The sequence below is a fragment of the Nilaparvata lugens genome, chromosome 3 (assembly GCF_014356525.2).
Source record: "Nilaparvata lugens isolate BPH chromosome 3, ASM1435652v1, whole genome shotgun sequence".
Lineage (NCBI taxonomy): Eukaryota > Metazoa > Arthropoda > Insecta > Hemiptera > Delphacidae > Nilaparvata > Nilaparvata lugens.
The window spans coordinates 25499916-25525437 of record NC_052506.1 but is presented as its reverse complement, the minus strand read 5'-3'; the positions used below and the strand labels follow the sequence as shown (position 1 = coordinate 25525437).

Genomic DNA, 25522 nt, shown 5'->3' with positions numbered 1-25522 from the left:
CGGAACCAACAGCTTCCCCATAGATGCATGGAATGGATGGTTCCACTGATGAAGTGATTATATCATTAATCAACTTATACTCTTCACAGTTCCATCAAAACAGACAGAAACGAAAATTCTAATTGAGAAATACGGAAATGTCAATGCAAGTTTTTTGAGTAGGGTTTTAATATAGTAAAACGATGAGCTAATTTTAAAATATTAAAATTATTTTATTATAGATAACAATATATACAATAAATAAGATTATGCATGGCAAATTTCATGCAGTGGTTTGCAGGAAATCAAATATATTTTTCTGTTCAATATCCTACTCAAACACAAGTATAGTAAATGGGGGCATGAGAAAAACAAAAGTATCTATATTCTAAGTAGAACTTTCTAACTGGAAAGTTGTTCCAAAGAGGTCAGGTCATTTGAAAAGATCTTCACTAGCTCATAATCTAATCACATTTTCAACACCTTGTACATACTCTATTTCAAATATAGGCTAATTGAGATCAAGATTCTACTTGGAATTTCTTTTTTTTTGTTTTGTTCAATAAGTAGTTTATAAAACAGTTAATAAAACAACCAGTTCGTAATTTTCTCTCCAGAAACGAAACTTTCAATCATGAAAATATGTTAGATATGAATACATGAAACAATGGTTCTTTATTACATGGATGAATATACATTCAACAGGTGCCTTTTGAAAGGCAAATATGCAATAATATTACTAGTACAATATTATGTGTTGGATGGCTACATGATGGAATAATAATACTTTATTCCATTTGAATGGCGAATAGAATGCATTTTACCAATACAAAACGGAAAAAGGAAAGCTTGATCGATTCCGAGGATTTCAATGTCAAGAAATAAATATTGTGAGTAATAATACTTTTTAAGAAGAGTTAGGCAGCAGAGAAGAGTTCAGCTTTGGAACTGGCGAAGCGGAATTTCCACAAAATGAGAGTTAAGATGTGTTCCAAATGAAAAACAGTTTCCACCTCCTCCAATCACAACGAGCGCCTCTTTGTCACCATCATAGATAGTCGAATGATTGTGCAACATAACAGGTGTTGATGGGTCAAGATACTGCAACAAAAATGTAAAGAAAGTCTACAAATAAACAAGATTAGAGTAAATTTATAATTAGAAGGGAATGAGAAATAAATAGACAAATCTAATGTACTATTGTCAAAGTTCAACTTTTACATCCAAACTTGCATGTTTGTAAACCATGTAAATATATATGTTTGTAAATATCTATGTAGGCTATTCTAGATATTTTTTTCCGTTAGGGCTACTCTTGAATAGAAATAAAAAAAGAAAATCCAAGCAATCATTATCAAGTCTCGATAATGGCATCATGGTCGAAACATGTCGTAAACAAACAATTAAAAAAAAGTACTTAGATTTTTATTTTTTATTTGTATTCTAGATACATTGATAAACACGTTTCAAGACAATGGACTGTTTCTCCATTGTACCTTGATAGGCTAACTTTTTACAAAAGTATATTTATGATTGTGAAAGTGAAAATTGTACATTACTCACTTTGAACCTAGAATGTAAGTAAAAAGGGAACTTTAGAAGACCTATTTCAGATTTGTGACAACTGCACAAGTAACAATCACTCTTTGCTTTTCAAAATGTACTTTTGTTTGAGGAATTTGAAAATATTTTTTGGAGTAATGTGTTGTATTTGTTGAAGATGACTCACATATTGTAAAATGGAAATAAATTGATCATGAAACTTGAATCTTCTGTTAACGATAGGAATTAGCTTCATTTATAAAACATTTTTATTTCAACAACTGATGTTCATGAAACGTTCCTAGAATATTCAGCTGCAAATGAAGTGCCTCAACTTAGAAGTAGTCTCAAAGATATTATTTCCATGTATTTATTTTGTAACTTATGATAACAAGGATGATATTTCCATAGCCAACCAAACTTTTGGATGTCAAAGAGCGGGGCAGTCAAACGCACAATTTTAAAGTAACAAAAAAAATATTTTCAATAATTACTATGCAACACAACTGAATAAGATTAATGAAACATAAATTGACAAAAATTATCAAATTGTGGTAAAGGTTCAGTAAGATGTTTTAGTAAGTCTCTTACAAATTCTACTAACAATTCTCTTTTTACAAGGTTTTTTATTCGTGTGGTTTGACTGTACCATCCGACAGTGAGTGATATATCTGTACTACTCATGTTATCTATATCTATACTATACTGATGGACTACGTAAAAAATTAACACACATATATTGTCAAGAATAATAATGCTGGACTATGTAAGACTACTGGACTTATTAACTTGAAATTTTGCATATAGATTCTTAATTAAACCGAGGATGGTTATAGGCCTATTTTCAATTCTTCAAGATTTCAGAAGATCAAGTTTCCAGTTTGTCAAGTTTTTAATCAGACCCTTATGCGGAGTACGGGTTACCAGCTAGTTTATCATAAATGATGCACGTATCCGGGGATGAAACCCCAGTAAATCACTAATCTTATGCTAAACTACTACTGCAAGTTGCAACAGATTAAAATCCCAGTGAATCACTACACTAATCCAATATATTGAACTACTTTTGTAAAATATCCTAATAATAATTACCGGTAACTGATATTCGTGACAAGTGAGTAGTTTGAGATTGATAACAGTGACTCCAGGGGTCACACCGCACATTGTTGAAACACCACCCACTAGGAGCAAGTTGCTTCCAACTATGTTGCCAGTGTGAGCGTACCGCGGTAACATACCGCAAATTTCCAATTTTTCCCACAATCTTCTTTTAAAATTCCACTTCCAAGCATCGTTGAATACTTTATTATTAGCACCTAGTCCACACGTCACGATCATATTATCCGCTTTCCAAACAGCCGAACTGTGTGAAAATCGAGGCTTTGGTTTGTTTTCAATGTTGGATACCAAACTATCGGACACATTTGATGCACATATCCACTTGATTGTCTCTGTACTTTCGTTGAAGGCAGGCAGTTTTAAAATCCACAAGTCATCGAAAATCTGAAAAAGTAAGGCAATATTTATTTATAGTGAGGAATTGAAGAAATACAATAGAATATAATTATCATGTTGCAATTTTATACATTCAATGTCTGTTCTACAGCTTTGAGTGATTGTAAATGGACTATCTGATCAATAATCAAGTGAAAATAGCAACAGATTAACTTAGAATCAATCCAAAATCGATCAAAAATTAGTACTGCTGATAGTGCAAATTCGAGCTATTTTCTTGATCATTAAACTACACTAATTTGGAAGTTCAACAAAGCATCATACCTGAATGATAAATTAATAAAGGTTTCTGTATGATTAATCCGTGACTAGGTGGTATAAAACAAGCCTCCCTTGACACAGTATACAGAAAGCCTAGAACTTTCTAAAAAGAGACCAACTATACAACTGGACGGATACAATACAAAACAACACAAAGTAATACACCAAAGGATATCTAGAACTGAACTGAACATAAATCGTGCATATAATCAAAAATATTTCATCATACTACTCCACAGAGGTTTATCTGTTTTTAGCGAGATTATATTGTACTTTATGATGTACATTGCGAGTATTGAGTTCATTAGAGTAACAGTAGTCGAATGATATTGCATTGTAGTATGTTGATTTGTGTTGAGTTGTATTAATCATGCACAGGAGTTTGTGATTGAACAATCCCATGCTCCTTTGTTAGGTTTGGAGCAAGTGGAGTTCCGTTGTAGTGTGTGTATTGATTCAAGTTGTATTGTATTTTAGTCGGTGGTGGTTATTTTGTGTTCAGTTGTATTTCATTGTGCAGGATGGATTTATTTGTGTTGTATCTATTTTGATTATTGAGTTTGAATGTACTGTGGTGTTTGCTGAGTTGCATTGATGTAAATGGTTGAGTAAGTTTGTTTCATCTTCATCTTTTTACTCTTTCTTAGTAGATACTTCACATTACGGTACATTATAATGTTTTTAGTAGGGAATAATGAGATTATAATTATATTCCAAAGATAGCTTTTTATGTCTCATAAAATGATTCTAAGCTGTAACAGCAACACATTTTTTTTGTTGCAGTTTTTAACCTTTTATGCACTATCAACATACCACCTTCAATACTACACAATGATATAAAGTAATAAGAGAGGATTATATCAAATACAAACCTTTAATTCACTAGAGCAGCCACCATACACAACGAACCATTTCCCTGAATCAACGTCCATTACACAAGCACTGTGCCTCCACCTGGCACCCGGCATTTCCACAGATAAACTCTCACTCTCCACCAATTCCTTACTCTCAATCATCATACCTCCTTCTTCAACTGAACAATTTAGAAGTAATGGACACGAATTCACAGCTTTATCCGGAGAAGTCCTACCTCCATATATAACTACACTCACTCCCTGAAAATCGTCCCCGGTTATCACAGTACACGAATGATGAATGAACCCACTTTTGGTCAATTCTTGTCGCTTCACTCGGTCTAATGTTTCGTTTCCCAATGGATATTCACAGCACATTGCATCATTGAATCTCTTGTGATGTCTGTTATTGAACGTTCCGAAACCGCCGATTGTGAGAATGTGTTTGGTTCTCTTGCCGAATAGTACTGAGGTGTGGGCGTACCTCTGAATGCACGGGCACTCAATCGGCTTCCAATCAATCGTTGGGGTGATGATGGAATCTGTAAGAAAGTTATATGAGATGGTTTGAAATTGTCTACTTTGTCTACAAACAGCAGTGGTGTGCACAAGGCTTATAATGGTGGCCACTAACGGCAGGACAAGTGTGTTAAACATGTGTGAACACACAAGCTCGTCATGCATGTTGTGTCATCAGCGAGGGGCTTTGAACAAAAAACAGCTGTTTAACAGCAGCTTCTAACATAAAATAAACAAGCAATAAACATAAGCATTAGCAATAAATAAACCACTTGAAAATTACAAATTATAACGATACAAAAATAATTTAACCTCGAATAGAGCACCGACGAAAAAAATTGAAGATACAAAAACCTAACGTCAAAAAAATCTTGCTCGAAGTCTTTCGCTGTGATGACAAAAAATGTATGATGATATGTGTGTACATCCATATTCAGTACACTTACACTTGCCCTGTCGTTAGTGGCCGCCCTATGTTATGTTTGAAGGGACGAATTCAAGGATCCCAAGTTTCAAAGAACCCCAAACGTCAACCGGAGCTTATTATGTGTTGGCCAACCTAAGAGTGGGGTAAGAGCTCTGAACTGGGCTCAATGAAACAGTTTTCGACTCAATTCAGGCAACTGAGCTACACCAACTTGCCAAATACACTTCATTGAATTTGAAATAAAAATAGCAATCATTCTAACTTTTTGTTTAGTTGTGGAAGTGATATAGTGGTGGTTATCCATTCTGGAAATAGTTTTATTTAAATAACTGAATAAGAACATTAATCATTTCTTACCATTGACAATTTCTCCAGAACTCAGGTTGAGAAAGGACGGTTGCCAGTCATTCAATGTTCCATTTCTAGCAACGGCCAGTGAATAATGGTTACATTTCAGGTGCCACTCTTCCCATTCATCGAAGGGTTCCAAACTTACCGATGAATGTATTTCTTCGACTGATAGAATATTTGTGAAAGCTGTCCAAGCCGGTACCACATTACAATTACTCCATCCCTAAAGAATTCAAATTCAATTTATCAAGTCAAAACATCAAACAGAATTCAATAACAAGACAAAACAGAGTAAAATATTATGAAACGAAGCTATAATTCAACTTAGTAACACATTAAATAAACCACAAAGCTGACATACAAAACAAAGATTGAATGAACACATTTACAAGTAATACTGAAACTATTTGTTGGAAATTCTCAATATATTGTGCCCTTATTTCAAAATAGAGTAATTATGAGACATTCTACAACTCGAACAAGGATGTCCAATTCATTACACTACAAATGCATTTTTAAATGATCAGATTGAATATTAATTTACTAAATTGACTAGTTAATTTTTGTGGTCTGACACAAGGTTTGTTAGAAAATATCATGAAAAATTGAAAAATCATCATTTCAATCCAGCAGTGAAAATTTTTATTTTTGGATGATTATTATTTCCATACCAAGTCCTGCTAATCACATTTACTGCTCAAATTTTCAACTGGAAATTTGTAAAACATTAAATTTATAGTATAAAAAGCAGTGAGTTTCAATAAATCTAATGGTTAATTTTTGTAAGAGACTTGTCTTGAATCTTAAAGAGTTCTACCATAGAAAAATATAGCTTATTGCTTCATAAGAAGCTTATGCTATCTTTTCACTATGGTTACGGTTCTCCCTACAACATATTCGTTTCCGAAATAAAGATTTCAGGGCTATTATACCAAGGAGTCAATGATTCCCGCCCCAGAAACTAGAATAATTGAAACAGATTTTAAATTATGTCGATTATTTTTACAATTGTTTAGAAAAATCAAAACAGTGCAGTAGTTTCAAATTACAATCGCATCGCATGGATGTTGCTAGTCCATAAGAATATGGAACAATTAAATGACCCAGGATCGTGTGAACTGGCGACTGCGTGTTAGGAGAGCCGATCCCAAATAATGGGAATAAGGCAAGGAGGAGAGGAAGAAGAAGAAAAAGATGTACAGTAGTTTTAAACGTTAAGAAATCTAATTTTCTTGATTTATAAACATTATTTTCACAATACAATTAGTGGAAAAAAACAGTAATGCAGTTTCCATGAAATATAAAACTTTCTTAATTTATATAAATTATTTCCAGTTATTTAGTAAAAAGATTGGATAGGCTACACAAGTATTGGGGAAATCCAATACTGCAGTCTCCAGTCTCTTTGAAATATAACATTTTCTCTATTCATATAAACTTCTAGAAGATTAAAATACTGATTAAATGAGTGAAAGTGAAGTGAAGTTCCTACTTACATTACCTTCATACCGTTGCTTTTGTGCAGCCATTGTAGGATATTTGGACAATGATAGTAGTGGAGATTGCAGCATCATGAAATGCGTCGTCATCTTTAATCCAAATCCATCATACGGATTTATTTGCTCATAGGTAACAAATGTTCCATTCCTTACAAAGCTCCCAGCCCAATTTATAAGTTCTGTTGAGCTTGAAAAGGAAAAGCAAGGGATTTTCAATGATTACATGATATAAATATTAACACTTGATAATGGGATGAATACCCGAAACCAGTCGTATCATTGAAGAAAATAATAGGGTACTAGTGATTTTGTAATATAAAAATTATATTCCATGATATTTTAAATTAATGAATAATAACTATGTAAATATTCTGCACCCTGTGGGTTGGGGAGCTTTGAGTCCAACATCGTACTCAAGAATGTGTTGGAAACAAGAATTCACAAACAGTATCCCTGTTTGTCGTAGGAGGCGACTAAAAGGGACCCCCTTTCCAAAGCCCTTCTCATTCTCAATATGTTTTGGGACTTTTCATTTCTAGAATGGCACTTTTTCCATTGACTTAGCTTGGTGCCATTCTTAATTTATTTTTCTATCTGTCGGCCTTCCTTGGCCATATTCTTACTTTTTCTTAGGCCAACCCAAGGTGTGATGTGAACCGTGCTGATGGGTGGTGCTTTTATATTGTGTCTCTAACGGTGCCTGCAGGATACCAGGCGCCCTCCTGTAGTATTTAGCCTTGCTTGGACATGCGGGGCTCTGTCTGGGTTGACTCCACTTCCCTAGCTGTTTGTGGGAACCACATGAACAAACCAAACCCCAAGACAACTACAGAAGTTGCCTTGCTTCAAACCCACGGGATCTGCCCCATAATTTCGGAGGGGCAAAGAGAAAAACCCAAGAGACCAGAGATGGGTAAAACTCCAGGCACAAATGTGGTTCAAGAGGCTTAGTCGAGGGTGACCAGGTACCCTAGAGGCAATTCGGCGACCCCTCCTTCAGCGGAAAGACCTACAAAAAAGCCAGGATTGGAAATCACGTAGTCCACGAGTTTATGGGTGGAGAGTCTAAACCTCACCACTGCTTAGGGAAGGGCGGCCATTTTGGCAAAACTTCTTAGGAGAGGTGAGGCATTTGATCCTGCAGAGTTTCGGAGGGGAAAAAGAAAAAACCCAAGAGACCAGAGATGGGTGAAACTCCAGGCACAAATGTGGGTCAAGAGGCTGAGTCAAGGGTTGCCAGGCGCCCTGGAGGCAACTTGGCGACCCCTTCCTCAGCGGAAGGGCCTTCAAAGAAGGCCTGGAGTGGAACTCACGTAGGTCACGAGGACCAATCAGTCTGAAGAGACTGCCAACTGCCAAGCATATCACACTGGATTGCAACAAGCAACCAGGTGATGATGTTCGCATAGGGAAAAACTCCTGGTTCTTGTAAAGGGTACAAGTATTGGTTTGCCTAACTAACATAGTACTTGGGAACATAATAAGCTTTGGTTGACATGTGGGGTTCTTTGAACCTTTGGATCCTTGAATCCGTCCCTTCGAAAATAATAATAATAATGTGAATATGCATTAATATCACAAGTATTCAAAGTTATTCAATATGTAAGAGCTTTACTTCTCTAAATAGCCTATGATGGTTCATTCTCGAGAGGATTGTAAATTATCACAAATAATATTGCAATATGTGAATACGAATTCAAGATGAGGTAAGGTACTAAAAATTGTAAATTTACATATTATTGTGAAACTGTTTGAAATTTGGCTTTGAACTCGACGAATGTATTTTTTCAACTTTGAGCGCTCATAAAAAGTTCGAAAACGTCAAAGGAACAAATTATATGAATCTTATTGAGCATTTCTTCCTCTTTTCAATCACATCCTTAGAGTTAGATTTTGACTAATAGTTTTCTAGTTATTAACGTTTTCTGAGAAAATAGAAAAATCTATATAACTCGAAAACTAAGGACGATATATGACAATTTTTCTGGACATTTTTTGTTGCAAATTTCATGTAAAATCTACGGACTTCGGTTGTTACAACTTTCGTGGGACACTCTGTATGATAAAACTATCAAGTAACCCTATAGAAATGAATGAAACATTTATATTATGTTTGTCAACACAATTTTTACCTCTTTTCTTTCATGTAAGTAATGGAGCATTCGGCGAGAAACAGTGTTGGAAGGTTTTGATTGAATCCAGAATCAACCAGGCATTTTTGTGTCTTTGGAATATCACAGAGATCACATACCAGTAGGTTGTAGTTTGAGCTCTTCAGTGCATCACAAGTAGAATCTGAATTCATAAAGAAATACTGGTCTTAAAATTCAAGGAGTAGCCTAATACCCTTGACTGGTATAAACGCAAAATTTATCGAAGAAAAATTTATTCAGATTAAAGTAAACAGTAGACGAAATTAGGAAACTTTTTGACAAGTTTATCGAGTGTTTGTAATGGGAATAAATCTCATTTAAAAATCATAAGATTGAATAATTCGGATATTAAATTTCTTGAGAGGTTGATTCAACTTAGTAAGGAACTATAGATCTGGTGATTTTATATGTTATATTATATTCGGTTTTAAATCAAATCAAATTCAAAATTTCTATTTATTTCTGGACTGAAAAGTGGACTCAAATCAATTCAAGTGGATAGCATAACCTATAATTTTTATTCATTCATAACTCTACATTCATTGTATTATCATTCATTTCATCATCATCATCACCTAGGCTTAAAATACTTCTAGAATCCGTATCAATATTTACAGCCTTTGTAAAATAGTAAATAAAAAACCACTCAACAAAATATTTTGTAGAGATTTGAAGATATTTTTGGTAAACATTAATACTGGTTATATCAATGAGATTCATATGTATTTGGTAAATAATAATAAATTGATGATAAATTCTTATTATGAAGGACAGGATTGGTAAATTCATTTTTCTCAATTATTAACATGAGGCATCATTTCCTCAATACCACATCATCTATGTATATCAAGTAAAAGCATTTATTATTGATCATTGTAACTAAAAAGAGTTAAATTTAAATTAAAGCTATTTTCAATAACTGATTTTGATGTCAGATGCTCAAAACCAAACTTAAAAGTGAGAAATTCACCGTTATGTGTGATCCAAAAAAACATTACAATTTTTTTGGATCACTTACAACGATGAATTTTTCACTTTCAAGTTTGGATCTTGAACATATATTGACGCGTTTTTATCACGGATATTAAGAATAGCTTCAATTTATTATTATAACCAAGTCTTTTTATTTTCAATAAATAAAGAGTGAATACTCTTAATATTATAAATAAAATCTATGGTGTGCTACAATTTGTAATACATAGTTTATTGAAATACATTGTATTATTCAACCTACCTTCTACATTCTCTAGTTTCTCTAACAAATCTTTTGATTTTAGAATGATTTTCTTCTTTCGCTTTACTACATTTGATAAGTCTATTTCAAAGTAAGAAATACTGCATCTGGGAGACAAATCATAGAGCCGAAAGTAGCTTGTATCGAATCCGGCTCCAAAAGAAACAATCTAAAAATGAAATGTGGTTTTATGAGAATTTCATAATTGGTTGTGAATTGTAAAATGTACATCTTATGTACAAGAAAATTAAAAAAGTGTAACGACTTGGAAATTTAATTATAAATTTATAAAATAGCATCATAGTACCCTTTTTGAGAAGTTTTCAATATAAAATAACAGTATAAATACACAAATTAAAACAAAATAACTAGTTTCAATGTTTCACATCATCTTCAGGTTTTAAAAATAAATTTCAAATAAACCTAGCCTTGAATACATACATTATATGAATTATAAATATATAGGTAAGTTACATGATACATCTACAACAAAATATGTTTGAATAGAAGATTGAGATATATTGATAATGAATGACATATTAGTTAAAAACTTGAACTGAGAAAAATATTATCTAGTAATTAAGTTTGTTACACTATTACCATAGAGAAACAATAGAATAAGTAGATATCCCATGGTACAGGGCGTTTATGTCGCAACTTTTACTGTTATCTCAAGACGTTAGTCCACGTAGTTCTTTACTGTAAAGCTGTGTGACGCTGGTGGTCTCTCATATTGTGCCGTTCATAAACTCCCACCCCATCAAAACAACAATAACCACAATAATCGACAATAACCACAGTAATCGACATTAATCGGCTTGAGTTGACAGTAAAAGTTGCGACATAAACGCCCTATACCATGGGATATCTACTTAGGCTATTGTTTCTCTATGCTATTACACTAATTGTCTTTCATTTGAAAGTAACAATTAAGAATTTTGGAATTTGTGTAATAGATATTGGAAAATAACATTTGAAGTTGCTAGTTATTCAACTAGAGACAATTTTTGGTTGTTACATAATTATTTATATCTAGAAACCTATTTTTTTTTGTTGAAGTGGTTGGTGACAAATTTATGGTCCAGTTGCACAAGAACCTGTAAAGTTTTAATCATGATTAAATCCACCAGAACCAATTAGAGAAGCCTTTTTTGAAAAGAAGGCTGATTGGTTTTGACGCATTTAATCACAATTCAACAGGTTTTGTGCAACCGGGCCCATGTCTTTATATTCACCGCCTGTTCATTAATTCATATATTATTTTTACAAGAGATGACTTACCGGCAGAGAAAAACTAAGGATACTTCTTGTACTATTTCTCTGTCAGATTTAGATTACATTTTGAAAGTTAAAAAATGAATTGGGTAAAAATATTTTCCAGGTGTTTTGTACTGTGGTGAGATTCATTCAACTGTTAGAATTTCCTTGAAACCTTGAATGGAAAGTGTTATCTATAAGGAATGCTGACTTTTTGAAGTGGATCAAACGTTAGCTGCGCTGAGGTGCTCTCGTGTATAGAAGTGGTGCATCACAAGAACGTCAAAACGCACCCTCAAGGGTTGTGTGGCAAAGAGGACCTATACTGAGATCCATCCCCGGCAATCATACAATTCAGCAAAGGAAATCATACAAATAAATACTTGAATTATATTAATACTTAAATTATATTAATTAAATCATACTTAATAAAGGCAATCATACAATTCAATTCAGCCTTGTGTCACAAGTTAAATAATCTAAATAATCCAAAATTTATGAAACTATTTTTTGAAAATCTTGAAAATTACAGGAACATCTCCAAACTTACTGGAAACTCATAAAAATCAACAGAGCTCATACCTGAACATCTCCTGATAGACTGTTGACAAAATCCTTCAACACCGAGTTAATAACAGCAGCTCGTACAAAGTAGCCTATGTTAATAATTGGGGATCGCCTTGACGTTTTCTCAACAAAATAATGAATGTACTTGTCTTCAAAGTAGCCGCGATCGACCATCGAGCATTTCGAGACTATACTCGAGTCGTTTGTTCCTTGAACCTGGAAAATCAAACTCTTTAGTCAAAATTGATACTTTTTGGAATGTTATTGGTTGCTTTATAAGCATAATTATTTTGCGCAAAACATAAAATCAATCTCGAATTGTCCAAAATGAAATACAGCACCTAATTGTTTTCAAACATTATATTAGCAAATAGTTCTGTAAAACTGAATAATTAATTGATAAAACGAAGTTCATATAGACCTATGCTATCAAATCTCATAGTTTTAATTTCATTGCTTATTCCGTATTTAATAGTAGCGACTCACTCAGAAGGCTAGTTATAAACTTGTCAACTGACTCTTATGGAGTCTAAAAATGTTGATCCTTCTACATGATGAGGTGGACTTTTTTAGCTAGGGTCATATTAGGCAGCCGTCGGTCCCGGCTACCTGAAAAGCAGTCCTTAGGTCATGTCCGATACCCTGAAATTGATCAGTTGCAACCTGAAAAATCTGACACCAGACCTGAGCCAGCCAGGTCACTCCATATTATTATCATTACAATTTAGCTATCAATAAAAATTTATACAACTTGATTATTTATCATCTGAGCTTAGATAGAATTGGTCAGATGGTACTTTTTGTACCAGGAAGATGCTTATTTGAGTAGAAATGGGTCTGAGAATGACAGAACATCACATGTAAACAAGGTATCCTTGTGTACTGTAATTGGAGTTTTGAATTTCAATACACAATTATTCTGTACATGAATAATTAATTAATAAGGAAAAGTTCCTAATAATTTTATTAACTTCGGATTTAATGAGTTTATGCCAATGATTAATTTTAGAAGTCACGAGATTTAACATAACATTTAACCGAACTTGGTTTGTGGGAAGTGACATGCTATACCTTGGTTGTCAGAAGTTGCTTGGTTGTAAGGAGTCCTTAAGTGTCAGGCTATACCTTGCTAACTAAATTCCTCTTTCTCTTCTACAGCCCCACCGATTAAAGGTGAGTTTGTGCAAAAAATTGTATTAACTTGTGCAAAATAATCTTTGAACAAATTTTAATTCTATGAAAACTTTTTCGAAGACCAACTAAAAAATCTGGTGTGGCGCACTATTGATCACCTGACGCTAGTGTTCCCGCGCATCTCAAGTCTACTATTCAAAGATTTGAGCCAGCTGGTGACAGGGCAATAACACTGGAGATACACGCAGTCTGCTATCTCTCCATAGTGAATGATTTAATAGAATCAATAATTGCCAACATTTTGCAATTGAATAATCACATTTTCTCGAATTTCGAGCTTATTTTCAAATTTAGGTGAAAATGTTACTGAACATTACTTGTAGAGATTTTCATGCTCAATCTTTTCCACTCGAAATTTTTTGTTTAAATTGTATCTGAAGCCTGATAATTGAGAATCTAAAATCAAATTTTGCGTAGATGGGGCGTAGCTCCTGAAATTTTTACAGGTCTGGGACTTGCGGCAGTTGATATAGCTTATCGATGACTATTTCAGGTATAGGTATAACTTTAATCAAAATCGTTGGAGCCGTTTTCGAGAAAATCGCGAAAAACCCTATTTTTGACAAAATTTTCGCCATTTTAGCTACCATCTTGAATCACATTTGATCGAAATTGTTCGTGTCGGATCCTTATATTGTAAGGACCTTACGTTCCGAATTTCAAGTCTTTCCGTTATTCTGATATCCTTATATTCTACTAGATTAAAGTGTATTTGTTCAAAAGAAAAATGTTATGGAGGGCTTTCATGCTTTATAGTGTAAAAACATAGTGGAACGTCGAAGATGGAGGGTAGCGGAGAGTTGAAAACAATGCATGTTTATCTGAAAGTCACCGCCTCACTCTATCATATAGGCTCCACAAAATTTTTGACACATTTGAATACATACACTAATAGTTCTGTGAACAGTAGACTTCACGCAGTATTCTCATCCACAAGTACCTGATTGAAACTATAGACCTTATGGAAATACAGCAATAGACTGGCTTCTCCACACATCTGTGTAATCACTTGTCAGCTGATTTATGATGAATAATTCTGTAGTCTGATTTTTACTCTAATATTGGCGTATCAAGGAGGCTCCTCGTTCCTTTTATATTATCCTTGAAATGCAAAATTTCCAATAACCTTGTATATACGTCGACGCGCAATTAAAAAAGGAACATACCTGTCAAATTTCATGAAAATCTGTTACCACGTTTCGCCGTAAAATGCGCAACATATAAACATTCAAACATCAAGAGAAATGCCAAACCGTCGACTTGAATCTTAGACCTCACTTCGCTCGGTCAGTTACTTTTCACACTCTCACTATGCCCAATGTACTGACTTTTTGCCACTCCACGCCACTGCTGTATAAACATATGGTCCGATACAAACTAGAGTCGTGTTTCGCCACGCCACTTCTGTTGCATTGAACCATATGTTTATATGGAAACTATAAAAGTCAGTGCCACGCAAATTCAGTGTGAATTGGGCCTAAGAATATCATTATGAGACTAGAAAAGCATGCCAACTTTACATATTTTCATTGCTTTAGATTAGATAATTTTTCTTGGTATGGTCACCCCTTCTAAAACCTATCCACAAATACAATCAGAATAGGGGGCTACATCAAGTGTTGAGGAATGTGGAGCATGGTATACCATCCACAGGGTCTGTATTGGGTTCCCTGCTATTCCCTGCTTATCCTGAATTGATTAACACAACATTTCAACTGAATTATGAAAATGTATTATTTAATCATTGAAAAATATATTTTCTTGACAAATAAAATAGAATTGATTATTTAAGAAAAGAATGGACATTTAATGAATAAATTACATAATAATATATCGGTATCAGCTATTCACTTCTCTATAGAAGGTAGTGGCAAGGCAGAGAATCGGAAACGATGTTCTCCTATCTTTCTCCACTGCCATTATAATGTGGACCTCACTAATAGTGAAGTTGTTTGGCTTTCGTTTAGATGACAGACTGAGGAGGAAAGATGATATTCGAGGTTTGCAAGAAATTATCCAGAGTGATAGTGGAAAAATGTTAGTAGAGAAAGCCCTATACTCTGCTGCCGAATTTTAATTTGTGAAAAGGGGCTGTAGAGTGTAACTTAACTTTTTGTGACTTTCATTTCCATGTGAATTTGATGAGATACATCATAGAGTGTATTTATTTTACTTTCAAGAAGTTAGAACTAAGTATTTTAAATATAATTTTGTTCTAGTATTGACATGTCACCAGTCAAATGAGTGTTACTCAAAAATTGATGTAATGTGACGATAAATAAATGAAATGGCCACCTTCTGTGATTGACACGTTAAAGCGTCGGTCCCGGCTGCTTAAACCGAGTCGTTAAGACATGACAGAGGCTTTGAAATTGATCAGGTGTGACCTGAAAAGTCTGAGCCAGCCAAGTCACTCGGCATTCATTTTGAGAAGAACTTTCTACTGTTCCCCAAATGCTCTCAAGTGCCATCCTTTTACTAGCCCATTCATTGTCAAGATAATCATAGGTCTACAGAGATTAAAAAAAATGTTTACACTCTTTGACAGTGAATATCTAGATAACGCACAGGAAGTTGTTGCAATTTGCAAGAGTTTGCTGTTGAATTAAATAGAATGGAATTGAAATACCACTATTTCACCCGTCTAATGTACATTGCATCTGTTGTGTGTGAATTAGGTCTTATTTTTGGTATACGGTACCGGTATTGAAGTTCGATGTCTCATCAACAGGTAGTGTGGCATGGCGAGTAGTCCTCATGCAAACTGCAACAACTGCCTGTGCGTTATCTGTCAAAGAGTGTATACATTCTTTTGGACCCACTGTATTACCAAACAGAGCTCATCATGAGTAAGAACAAGGTCCTTATAAAGGAAGCAATTTATTTCATTTTTTTAAAAGCTGCTTATTGATAGTTCTTATACTAATACTACAGTAGTCGAGTACCTCATACTCTTTCAGTCCTTTGGTTGGTTGGAACAACTGGCTAGACCAGTGCCTACCTTCAAAAAGGGTGACCCTACAGCCCTGAAAAGCTACAGACCAATTTTTATTATTCACACACTGGCCAAGATCTTTAGGGGCCGGTTTCCGAGCTCGGGATTTAGCTAAGTCCTAGACTTTAAACAGCTGGAGTCAGAAAATTTGCTTTCCAAAACGGGGCGTAGTCGCAGCTTTTATAACAGTAGTTGTACTTTTTATTTTCTCATTTCTATAATTGGAAACGTTTTCCTTGACGAAATTAGACATTCCTAAATAGTTCAAAATAGCTGAAACTTTACACTATTTTCTCTTTATTTTATTTTCTAGTTTTTCGAAATTTAATTCAAACGTGACTATGACAATGACTGCGACTACGCCCCGTTTTAGAAAACCAATTTTCTGACTCCAGCTGTTCAAAGTCTAGGACTTAGCTAAATCCCGAGCTCGGAAACCAGCCCTAAAACCTTTATGAAGATTCAACTAATGGACCACTTTGAGAGCAATAGCCTATTTTCAAGTGTGCAGCATGGATTCAGGTGCAGTAAATCAACAATCACAGCTAATTCCAAGCTTATAGGTGACATCCTAGATTCTTTTGAAGAGAGGGACTCGTTAGCACTGGCTCTGGCAGACCTGAATAAGATATTCTGCTGGAGAAACTTGCAGCATATGGAGTTGTAGGTCGGGTCCTTGCCAACCTTGGACCCTACTTTACAGACAGAAGGCAGATCCTTTGGCTGGAGGGAGCTAATTCAGGTTCACTACATGGGGTGCCACAAGGATCAGTGATTGGACCCCTCCTTTTTCTGATTATGGTCAATGACCTTGGCTTGCTGGGAGGCATCCTACTGTTTGCTGACGACACCACAATCTTTGCCAGAGGGAGAACACCAGTGTTGGCACAGAGTGCTGCAGATATTTTTGAACTAGCCTAACAGTTGTTCACTAACAATAAGTTAAGTCTAAATGAAGACAAGACACAAGAGACTACCTGTAGCCTTAGTACAGACCAGCTCATCAATCGGACTGAGGTCAAGCTACTAGGAATTACACTTGATGGAAGACTCACCTGGGGTAGCCACACTAACAAGCTTTGCCTGGAGCTATCCGGGGTAATATTTCTACTCAGGTGTCTAACGCCTCTTATTTCTAGAAAGATCTTATTGAAGTGTACTTTGCCTTGTTCCACAGCTATATTATTTATGATGTGGGGACATGCACCAGGATGTAATGATGTACTTCTTCAACAAAAAAAGGCATTGAGTATTTTGGACTCAGCAGGATACCTTGATCACTGTCGGCCGATCTTCACCAGACTGGTTATCTATACGGGGTTCAACCAGTACATTCTGCTCTCCTTGCTACACACACATAAAGTCATTATTACTCAATGACAAGAAGAGCCGATAAGCATTCTTATAATACAAGAGGAAAAGCTAAAATTGATGTACCCTTCTGTAGATTGAACAAGAAAAGAAACTGTTTCCCTGTACTGGCACAGAAGATCTTCAACGCGCTGCCAGACATGGTGAGGGATCTGGATGACAGAAGTTTTGGTACAATGATTAGAGCCTGGCTGCGAGGGATGCCATTCTACTCTGTGGCTGAATACTTTGAGGCCGATAAGTCTTTAATTTAATTTAGAATGTTACAGAATCCGACCAACCATCTCAATCTGTTGATAAGCTTTGAAAACATTAATGTTTTTATCAAGTTTGTGTAAAAAATGTTATAATCAATGACGGCCAAATTAGATCTGAAATACAAAGAAACGCCGTCCATCCAGGAAGCTGGCCAATGACAAAGGACAGAAGTATAAAATAAGTAAGTATGGTTACATTTGATTTCTAAATCAATTTTCTATGCAAAGCATTTAATTAAATTCAGTTTTATAGAATTTTCTATTTGTCTAAGGCCTCAACTGAGCTGGGGCTAAATTAATTGTACGCGCGGCTTCAGAATACATCTCTTATGGGGAGCGTTTGTTTCTTTTGTATAGTTTACTCCAGATACCTGCTAACGCGCCGAAAAAATTCAGCGCGTCTGAGACGCTTGTATAGTTGAAGCCTAACTTCTTAGGGTATGACCACATTGGATGCACATGTTGTGCAAGTGCACGTGAGATCATACTTAACCAAGCGCACAGATGAGAAGAAATCTGGAGATAAGAGAGCCATAGAAAAACGTTTTGTCTTACCTGGGAGTAGCTGCTCAAAATGAAAGTCACAAGCAAGAGCACGCGTTAAGTGTGAGTGTTCCTGTGGCTCTTACCTCATTTTGCATGACTAAGCGGTAAGCGCACAGAAGAGAAAAAAAATCTAGAAAGAGCCATAGAAGCACGTTGCCTGAGCAGCTCACACTGAACGCCACCAGCAATAACATGCGTTCAGTGCGATTGTTCTTACGGCTCTTTCCAGATATTGTTTCACATCTGCGCACTTGGTCATACATGAAAACGCGTGCACTTGCATATACGTGCATTCAATAAAATAGATAAATAGCATTTTATTGCCATGGAAAAAAAACATGCAGTAAATTAATACATGAAAAGGATCCAATATGTTTTGGAGTTCAATTGTTGGTAAATTCACTTGAGCAATAATATGGCCTTACAACTAACCAGTCATATAATTCTTTCTTCAACTTATTTGAATTTATATGATTTTTTATTTCCGCTGGCAGGTGATTATAAAGTCTAAGCCCTAAAGTGAGATATACATTCATTGATATAGATAGCCTATGATAGGGGATATCCAGATGTTCTCTACTTCTACTTCTCTACTTTTGTGCGTGTGGATATTACCTCGTTTCTTCCAACTATCTATATTTTGTCGGACATAGAGTATGACATGAAAGATGTATAGATATCTATAACGGTCGGTATCTCCATATTTATAAATAAGGGACGACAGTGATCAAGATAACCTGAAATGAATATTACTCTGATTGCTTTTTTCTGTAATAAAAGAATTTTGTGAATGTGTTTGCTTTTGCCATAAATACTGTATTAATAAACCATATGATATAATACTCTGGTAAAAGCAAAGTAAGCATTTCTAAGATACTTTTGACGTGACAACGTCTTATAAATTGGTTTGCCGGGTGACACTTCAAGAAACTGCGTTACGTTCCCACGTTATGCGCTCACAATGAGAGCGAGTGAGAGCGTTCGTTTCGGTTCACGGTCGTCTGGAAAGAGCACACCTGGAGAGAGTGTGAAACGGAGCAGTCAACCTGCGCAGGCGCCGCAAGCAATCTCCTGCGACTGTGCCTGCTTAGGTGAATAAGTGAATAGGTTATGTTGTAGTAATCACAATAATGCATAATCACATAATCATGCATAAGTGAATAGGTTATGTTGTAGTAATCACAATGTTGTGGTTCAGTGCGAGATTCTTTGTATAAATTAATGTTTTAAAATATAATTCTTTGTATAAATAAATGTTTTAAATTGTTACTATTATTTCATCCTTCTTCCTACTATACGAATGAATATTCACATTAAAATTATTTTACCACTCAAGTCGTTGTCACGTAAAACTTTCGCCCGTATACCGACTTTACAGGCAACCATGCAATTTTTTTTAGTAACAATGTCTTTTAGTTGCATTAAGTTGTCTTTTAGTTGAAAGAATATTTTATAATAAACAATATGGTTTCAGAAGGGGTGCATCAACTAAGTCGGCCACGTTTGATGTTATATCCGATTTGTTGGGGGCTCTGGATGGGTCGCGGAGGGCTGTGGGTGTCTTCTGTGACTTATCCAGAGCGTTCGAGATGGTCGATCATGAACTCCTTTTGAGTAAGCTTGAATTTTATGGATTTAGAGGTCATGCAGAGGTGTTTTTGAGATCCTATCTTGTGGATAGATACCAGGCTGTGAAAAATGATTGTGATGGCTCTCAGGTGCTTTCTGAATGGCAGATGGTTAAGCGACGGGTTCCTCAGGGCTCCATACTTCCCTACATTGTTTAATATATTTATCAACGACTTGTCCTACAATCTTGATGGTAAATTGGTGTTGTATGCTGACGACACAACAATCTTACTTGTAGGAAACAACTATCAAGATGTCATGGAGAAGGCTAAGATTGCCATGCAGCATCTCAATGGGTGGTTTTATGATAATTCCTTGAAGCTTAATCTAAGCAAGACAAATTTTATTAAGTTCTCTATGAGAGGTAATGAGAATGATCCAGCTATTATGGGATGGGAGTGTCCTGCTACTGATAAGACAAAGTTTCTGGGGATTGAATTGCAGGCAAACTTGAAGTGGGATGGTCACATAGAGAAACTCCAGAAAAGGCTTTACCATGCTCTCTTTGCTCTGAGGACTGTTAAGACGAATTCAAATCTCAAGACAGCTCTAAAGGTTTACCATGGGTATTTTCTTTCACTTATTAGATTTAGTATTTTGTTTTGGGGGGCTGGAAGAATTCATTTGAACACAAACTTAAAAATGCAGAAAAAAGCACTTCGGATTTTGGGGGGAGTGGGTCCATCTTTCTCCTGTAAGACCATATTCAAGGCACTCCGACTACTTCCAGTTACAATTACAGTTCCAGCGATATACTTCCTTGAAGTTGTTTCGTTTGTGTTCAAAAACATAAATATTTTTAATGCTAACCGAATTTCTCATACTTATGAAACACGAGGTAAAAATACAGGATTATTCCAGTTCCCTATCCATAGACTGACTCTTCTCGAAAAGGGACCGTATTATTCAGGACTCAAGTGTTTTAATTGCATTCCCGAGGATATAAGCATAGAGAAACGATAGCATAAGTAGATATCCCATGGTATAGGGCGTTTATGTCGCAACTTTTACTGTTATCCCAAGCCGATAGTTCACGTAGTTCTTTCCCATGCAGCTGTGTGACGCTGGTAGTCTCTCAAATTGTGCCGTTCATACACTCTCACCCCAACAAAACAGTAAAAATTGACAATAATCGACAGTAATCGGCTTGAGATAACAGTAAAAGTTGCGACATAAATTCCCTATACCATGGGATATCTACTTACGCTATTGTTTCTCTATGATATAAGGCTGTGTAGCAGCTATAAGTTATTTGCTTCAAAGATAACTAGGACACTGGCAGAGGCTTGTCCTTATACCATTGAGGAGTGTTTTAGAGCATTCATGTGACTCCATTCTAAAAATGCCATGTTGTATGCCACTTGAGCACCGCTCAGAATTTGTGGCTTCACACAACAAAAATATAATAATAATAAATAAATTACTCTGGACAACCTGCCAGAAATATAATTAATAAATCATTGAATAAAAGTTGATTTGATTTGAATATGTGATTCCCATGTCAATTTATCATCAATCATTAAGCCCAGAAACTTAGCTGACTCAGTACGATTTTTTGGGATATCTCTAAGACTTAGGGATAGAAACTGTGTCTTATCCTCATTTAACAGGAAACCATTTGCCCTAAACCATACTAGATGGACTATAGACTAATAGAACTATAGACTATAGAACTAATAGAACTAATGACTAATTGCAATTGTACCTATACCAAAGTAAAGTCATTGAGACATGTATTGTAATTCATTTTAATGTATATTTTGTCGACAACCAGCTGTTTCACCCATCTCAGTTTGGCTTTAGACTAAATCATAGTACTATTGATGCAGTTAAAAAACTTGTTGAATATGTTTTGAACTCAAGCAACCAGTTGGATCTCTACTATTAAACTTAAGCAAGACGTTCGATTGTGTCTCTCACTCTATACTTTGCAAAAAAACTTAAAAAGTATGGTATTATAGATAAGGATTCATCATGCTGATGAAGAGTTATTTGAAAAATAGAAAAAAATTATTAGCTGGAATAGCACAAACTAAAATTTCTTTGTTATGACTGTGGGGGTTCCTCAAGGATCAGTCATTGGCCCTTTTCTGTTTCTAGTCTTTGTAAATGATTTTAGTAAAAATGTTCCTGTCTTTTCAATATTATATACAGATGATACCACTCTGGTACATAAGGAGGTTGATATAAAAACTGTTCAGGATACGCTTGGAAGGGCTATGGATGAGTCTAAGGTGTGGTTCAATGCCAACTTACTTAAGGTGAATGGGAGCAAAACAGAGCAAATAATATTTTCTCTCAATAATGTAAGTACTGGTAATCTGAATCTGAATGATGATGCTTTCAAGCCTGTAAAGTTACTAGGAATGTACTTAGATAGTAAACTCAGCTGGGAGTATCACCTAGTGAATTTATGTAAAAAGCTTTCTAGAGTACCTAATATTTCTCCTACGAAGATTGAAATATTGAGTAAATCTAGATGTAATTAAAAAGATATACTTTATTGTATCTTCCATTCGCACTTGATTTATGAAGTAAAACTGTGGGGCAACTCATCTTCTTCAAAAAAAGCATTTATATGGCAAAAGAAAGCTCTTAGAGTTATATCTAGTATGAAATACAATGAATCTTGTAGAGGAATTTTTGTTGAGCACAAAATTATGACCTGTTGTTTGTTTGTATATATATTATAATTTAATCTCCGTAAAGGAAAAGTTCTGTACATTCACATTACACTAGACATAGGGATGATATAACTAGACCTTTAGTTAGATTGACTAAAACTCTGAAAAATCATAAGTACATACAAATTTTCATGTTCAATTTACTATCAGATAATGTTAAACAGTTACCATTGAAAACGTTTTATATTGCTGTTGATAAATGGCTCAAGTCTGAAGCTTTCTATTCTGTTAATGAGTACCTGGAATATTTCAATGTGTATGTGTAAGTTAAATTTGATCGTTTGTATGGTCTACATTGTGATATTTTATTATTAACGAGGCCTTTTGCTTACAATTTGTAATGTTGTTTTATGGCCAATAAAATTCTTGATTCATCTAGAAGCCTGAGCTATTGTGTCTTCTGTCATTGTATTTAAAGCTTTCACATTTGAATGAGCATTAAGGAAAGTGGTGTCGTCTGCATCCTAACAAGGTATGAGTTGCAACTGTCTGAGGTAAATCATTAATCATTATAACAAATAAAAGAGGCCCCAGTATTGAACCCTGAGGGACGCCATACTTGACTGTTACAAGGTCTGATTTTCTGCTCCCAACTTGTACCACTTGTTGACGTTTATTGAGGTAGGATTTAAAAAGGTCTAGACACCGTAAAAAGGTGTAAATGTGATTATACTATCAATTGAATAATACTATAATATTTTTTGGACCATAATGCATAATGGGTCTCTAATATCAGGGATTACGGGCTAGCCTATATGGTAGGCCCCTAATGTATTTCTATGATTAGCCTAGGCAGAATAAATTGTTATAAACCAACAACCATTTAAATTTGTAACAATTTAAAATTTAAGTACTTGTCTAGCTTTCTGTTTGATTATGATTAAGAGTATTGACATTTATTATTAATACAAAAATAACATCCTACTAATATGTTGCAATAAATTATATGCGACATACCTGTAATGACATAGTGCAAAGTATATCTCACAGAATATGTGTCTCATCTAGATAGTTCTTTCATTGGTATATTCAATAAAAATATCAAAGTTTCCTCAAATCATCTAATAATTTCATATCTCAAATATGGATGATATTTTCACAAAAGTAAATATTTATCTTTTGCACAACGTGTGAGACATAACCTAACAATTTGTGACCTCGAAAATAATAATAAAATGGCAGCTGTGCGTGTGCAGCGAGACACGTCATGGGGTCGCATTGTTTTGCTGTCTGCTTGTGGAATTGAGCACATCCAAAAAAGAGAAAGGAATAGAAAGTGGTAATACAACTTTGAAATTTGCAAATAATAAAATTCATTCTATTGCTTGAGTTTTCGTTAAATGGTGTAAAAGCATTCAACAATTCTAATAAAATTGACTGACGAAATTTCGTCAAGGATTTCAGGTCAACAGTTTGATTTCCAGGGAGTAGACGAGGACGTGAGTTGTGGCTGGGATGCACCGAAAATCTCTCAGGAAAATAAGCCATTTATTGCAAAAAAACAAACCACCAAACTCCTAGACATTAACAAAACAAAAACAGCTGACAAATGTACAAAACAATACACAGTTATCAGTAGAGATAAAGTGCAATTCCAAGTACAATGTAATGTCACAATACAAGAAGAGTACACTATGAATTATGCATTACAGGACAAAGTGGTGTGATTGGTCTAGCCACCCACTGTCTCATCACCCTTTTTCTTTTAAAAATACATTCAACGTTGCCACGTCTACTTTCGCGCCACTCGCCGTCTTTGAAAAATGCCTTATGAACTGGAATTAAAAGAGGTTTAAGGCAGTATTTGTATCGAACAATGTGATTTGTAATATATTATTACTGTTGTCTGCTAATAAAAGTCAATTTAAATTAATTGTAGATGTAATCAACATATATCAATTGAGAATCTAACAGAAGGCTTACGTACTAGCAGTTATCGATATTAATGATAGCAGCTACTCAGTCATACAGTTAGGTAGGCCTACCAATCACCAAGCATTGAGCAAACAGCTGGAGGAATATTACACCTCAGTGATGATGAAGAATCCGTATTCATTTCCAAAACTTCATCATTTTTACATTACCAAATTAATGTAGATTATTGTAATACTCAAATTGGATTCAATATGTATTTTTTCGTCTTAGTATAGCAGATATTCATTGGAAGAGGGCTATGCAGCTGGATGCTTGAGATTCCATTGAAGAATGAATATGATGTGGTACCAGTTGATGTGATTAATAGTAGAGTAGTATAATAAAATATAGAATTGACAGACCAATAATTGTATAAGAGTTGATCAAATACTATCATTCCATTCAATTCAACATAAATTCATGACAGACAAGTTATCACAGGGTCAACTTCTTGTGAAGCATAAGGGTTGATATCATCATGAAGATCATAGTGTCAAACAAAGTCATGTAAACTGACAAACATAATATACTATGATAATTATTTATTCAGGAAGAATCCATAATAATTATTATCCACATTACTTATAATTATCCACATAAGTTTTCAACGTTTCGTTTCACATAGATATTTCCTTCCATGATCAAATTTTCTAGCAACGTAGCAAGTTCAGAAAAAAATTACAATTTCTATAGTGCGGTCCACGTTATAATGACAGTATTTTATCAACTTTGGTTTCTCTATTCTAGTTTATCATTCGACAAAGCCGGTGGTAC

The 25522-nt window shown here is 34.9% G+C and overlaps 1 protein-coding gene across 2 annotated transcripts; it reads right to left on the bottom strand.

Moving 5' to 3' along the window:
- Positions 1 to 188: 188 nt before the first annotated feature.
- LOC111043787 (tRNA wybutosine-synthesizing protein 4) lies at positions 189 to 24479 on the bottom strand. Of its 2 annotated transcripts, none has more exons than XM_039423385.1 (9): positions 23792 to 24479; positions 12174 to 12374; positions 10335 to 10503; positions 9080 to 9242; positions 6945 to 7134; positions 5455 to 5671; positions 4170 to 4693; positions 2614 to 3024; positions 189 to 1080 (listed from the first exon to the last, which is right to left on the bottom strand). In XM_039423385.1, the coding sequence occupies exons 1-9, from the start codon at positions 23801 to 23803 to the stop codon at positions 916 to 918; spliced, it is 2052 nt and encodes a 683-aa protein (XP_039279319.1). In that variant the 5' UTR covers positions 23804 to 24479; the 3' UTR covers positions 189 to 915. The 2 variants fall into 2 exon arrangements, with proteins under 2 accessions (XP_039279319.1, XP_039279320.1); XM_039423386.1 differs by lacking the exon at positions 23792 to 24479 and adding an exon at positions 16298 to 16424 and having other exon boundaries at positions 196 to 1080.
- Positions 24480 to 25522: the final 1043 nt, after the last annotated feature.

Bases quoted from the DNA above. Each gene is read 5' to 3' on its own strand.
- LOC111043787 (XM_039423385.1), bottom strand. The intron at 10,504-12,173 runs GTATGAGCTCTG...TTTCATTTTTAG, and splicing joins GTCTATCAGGAGATGTTCAG to ATTGTTTCTTTTGGAGCCGG. The intron at 1,081-2,613 runs GTAATTATTATT...TTTTTGTTGCAG, and splicing joins GTCACGAATATCAGTTACCG to TATCTTGACCCATCAACACC.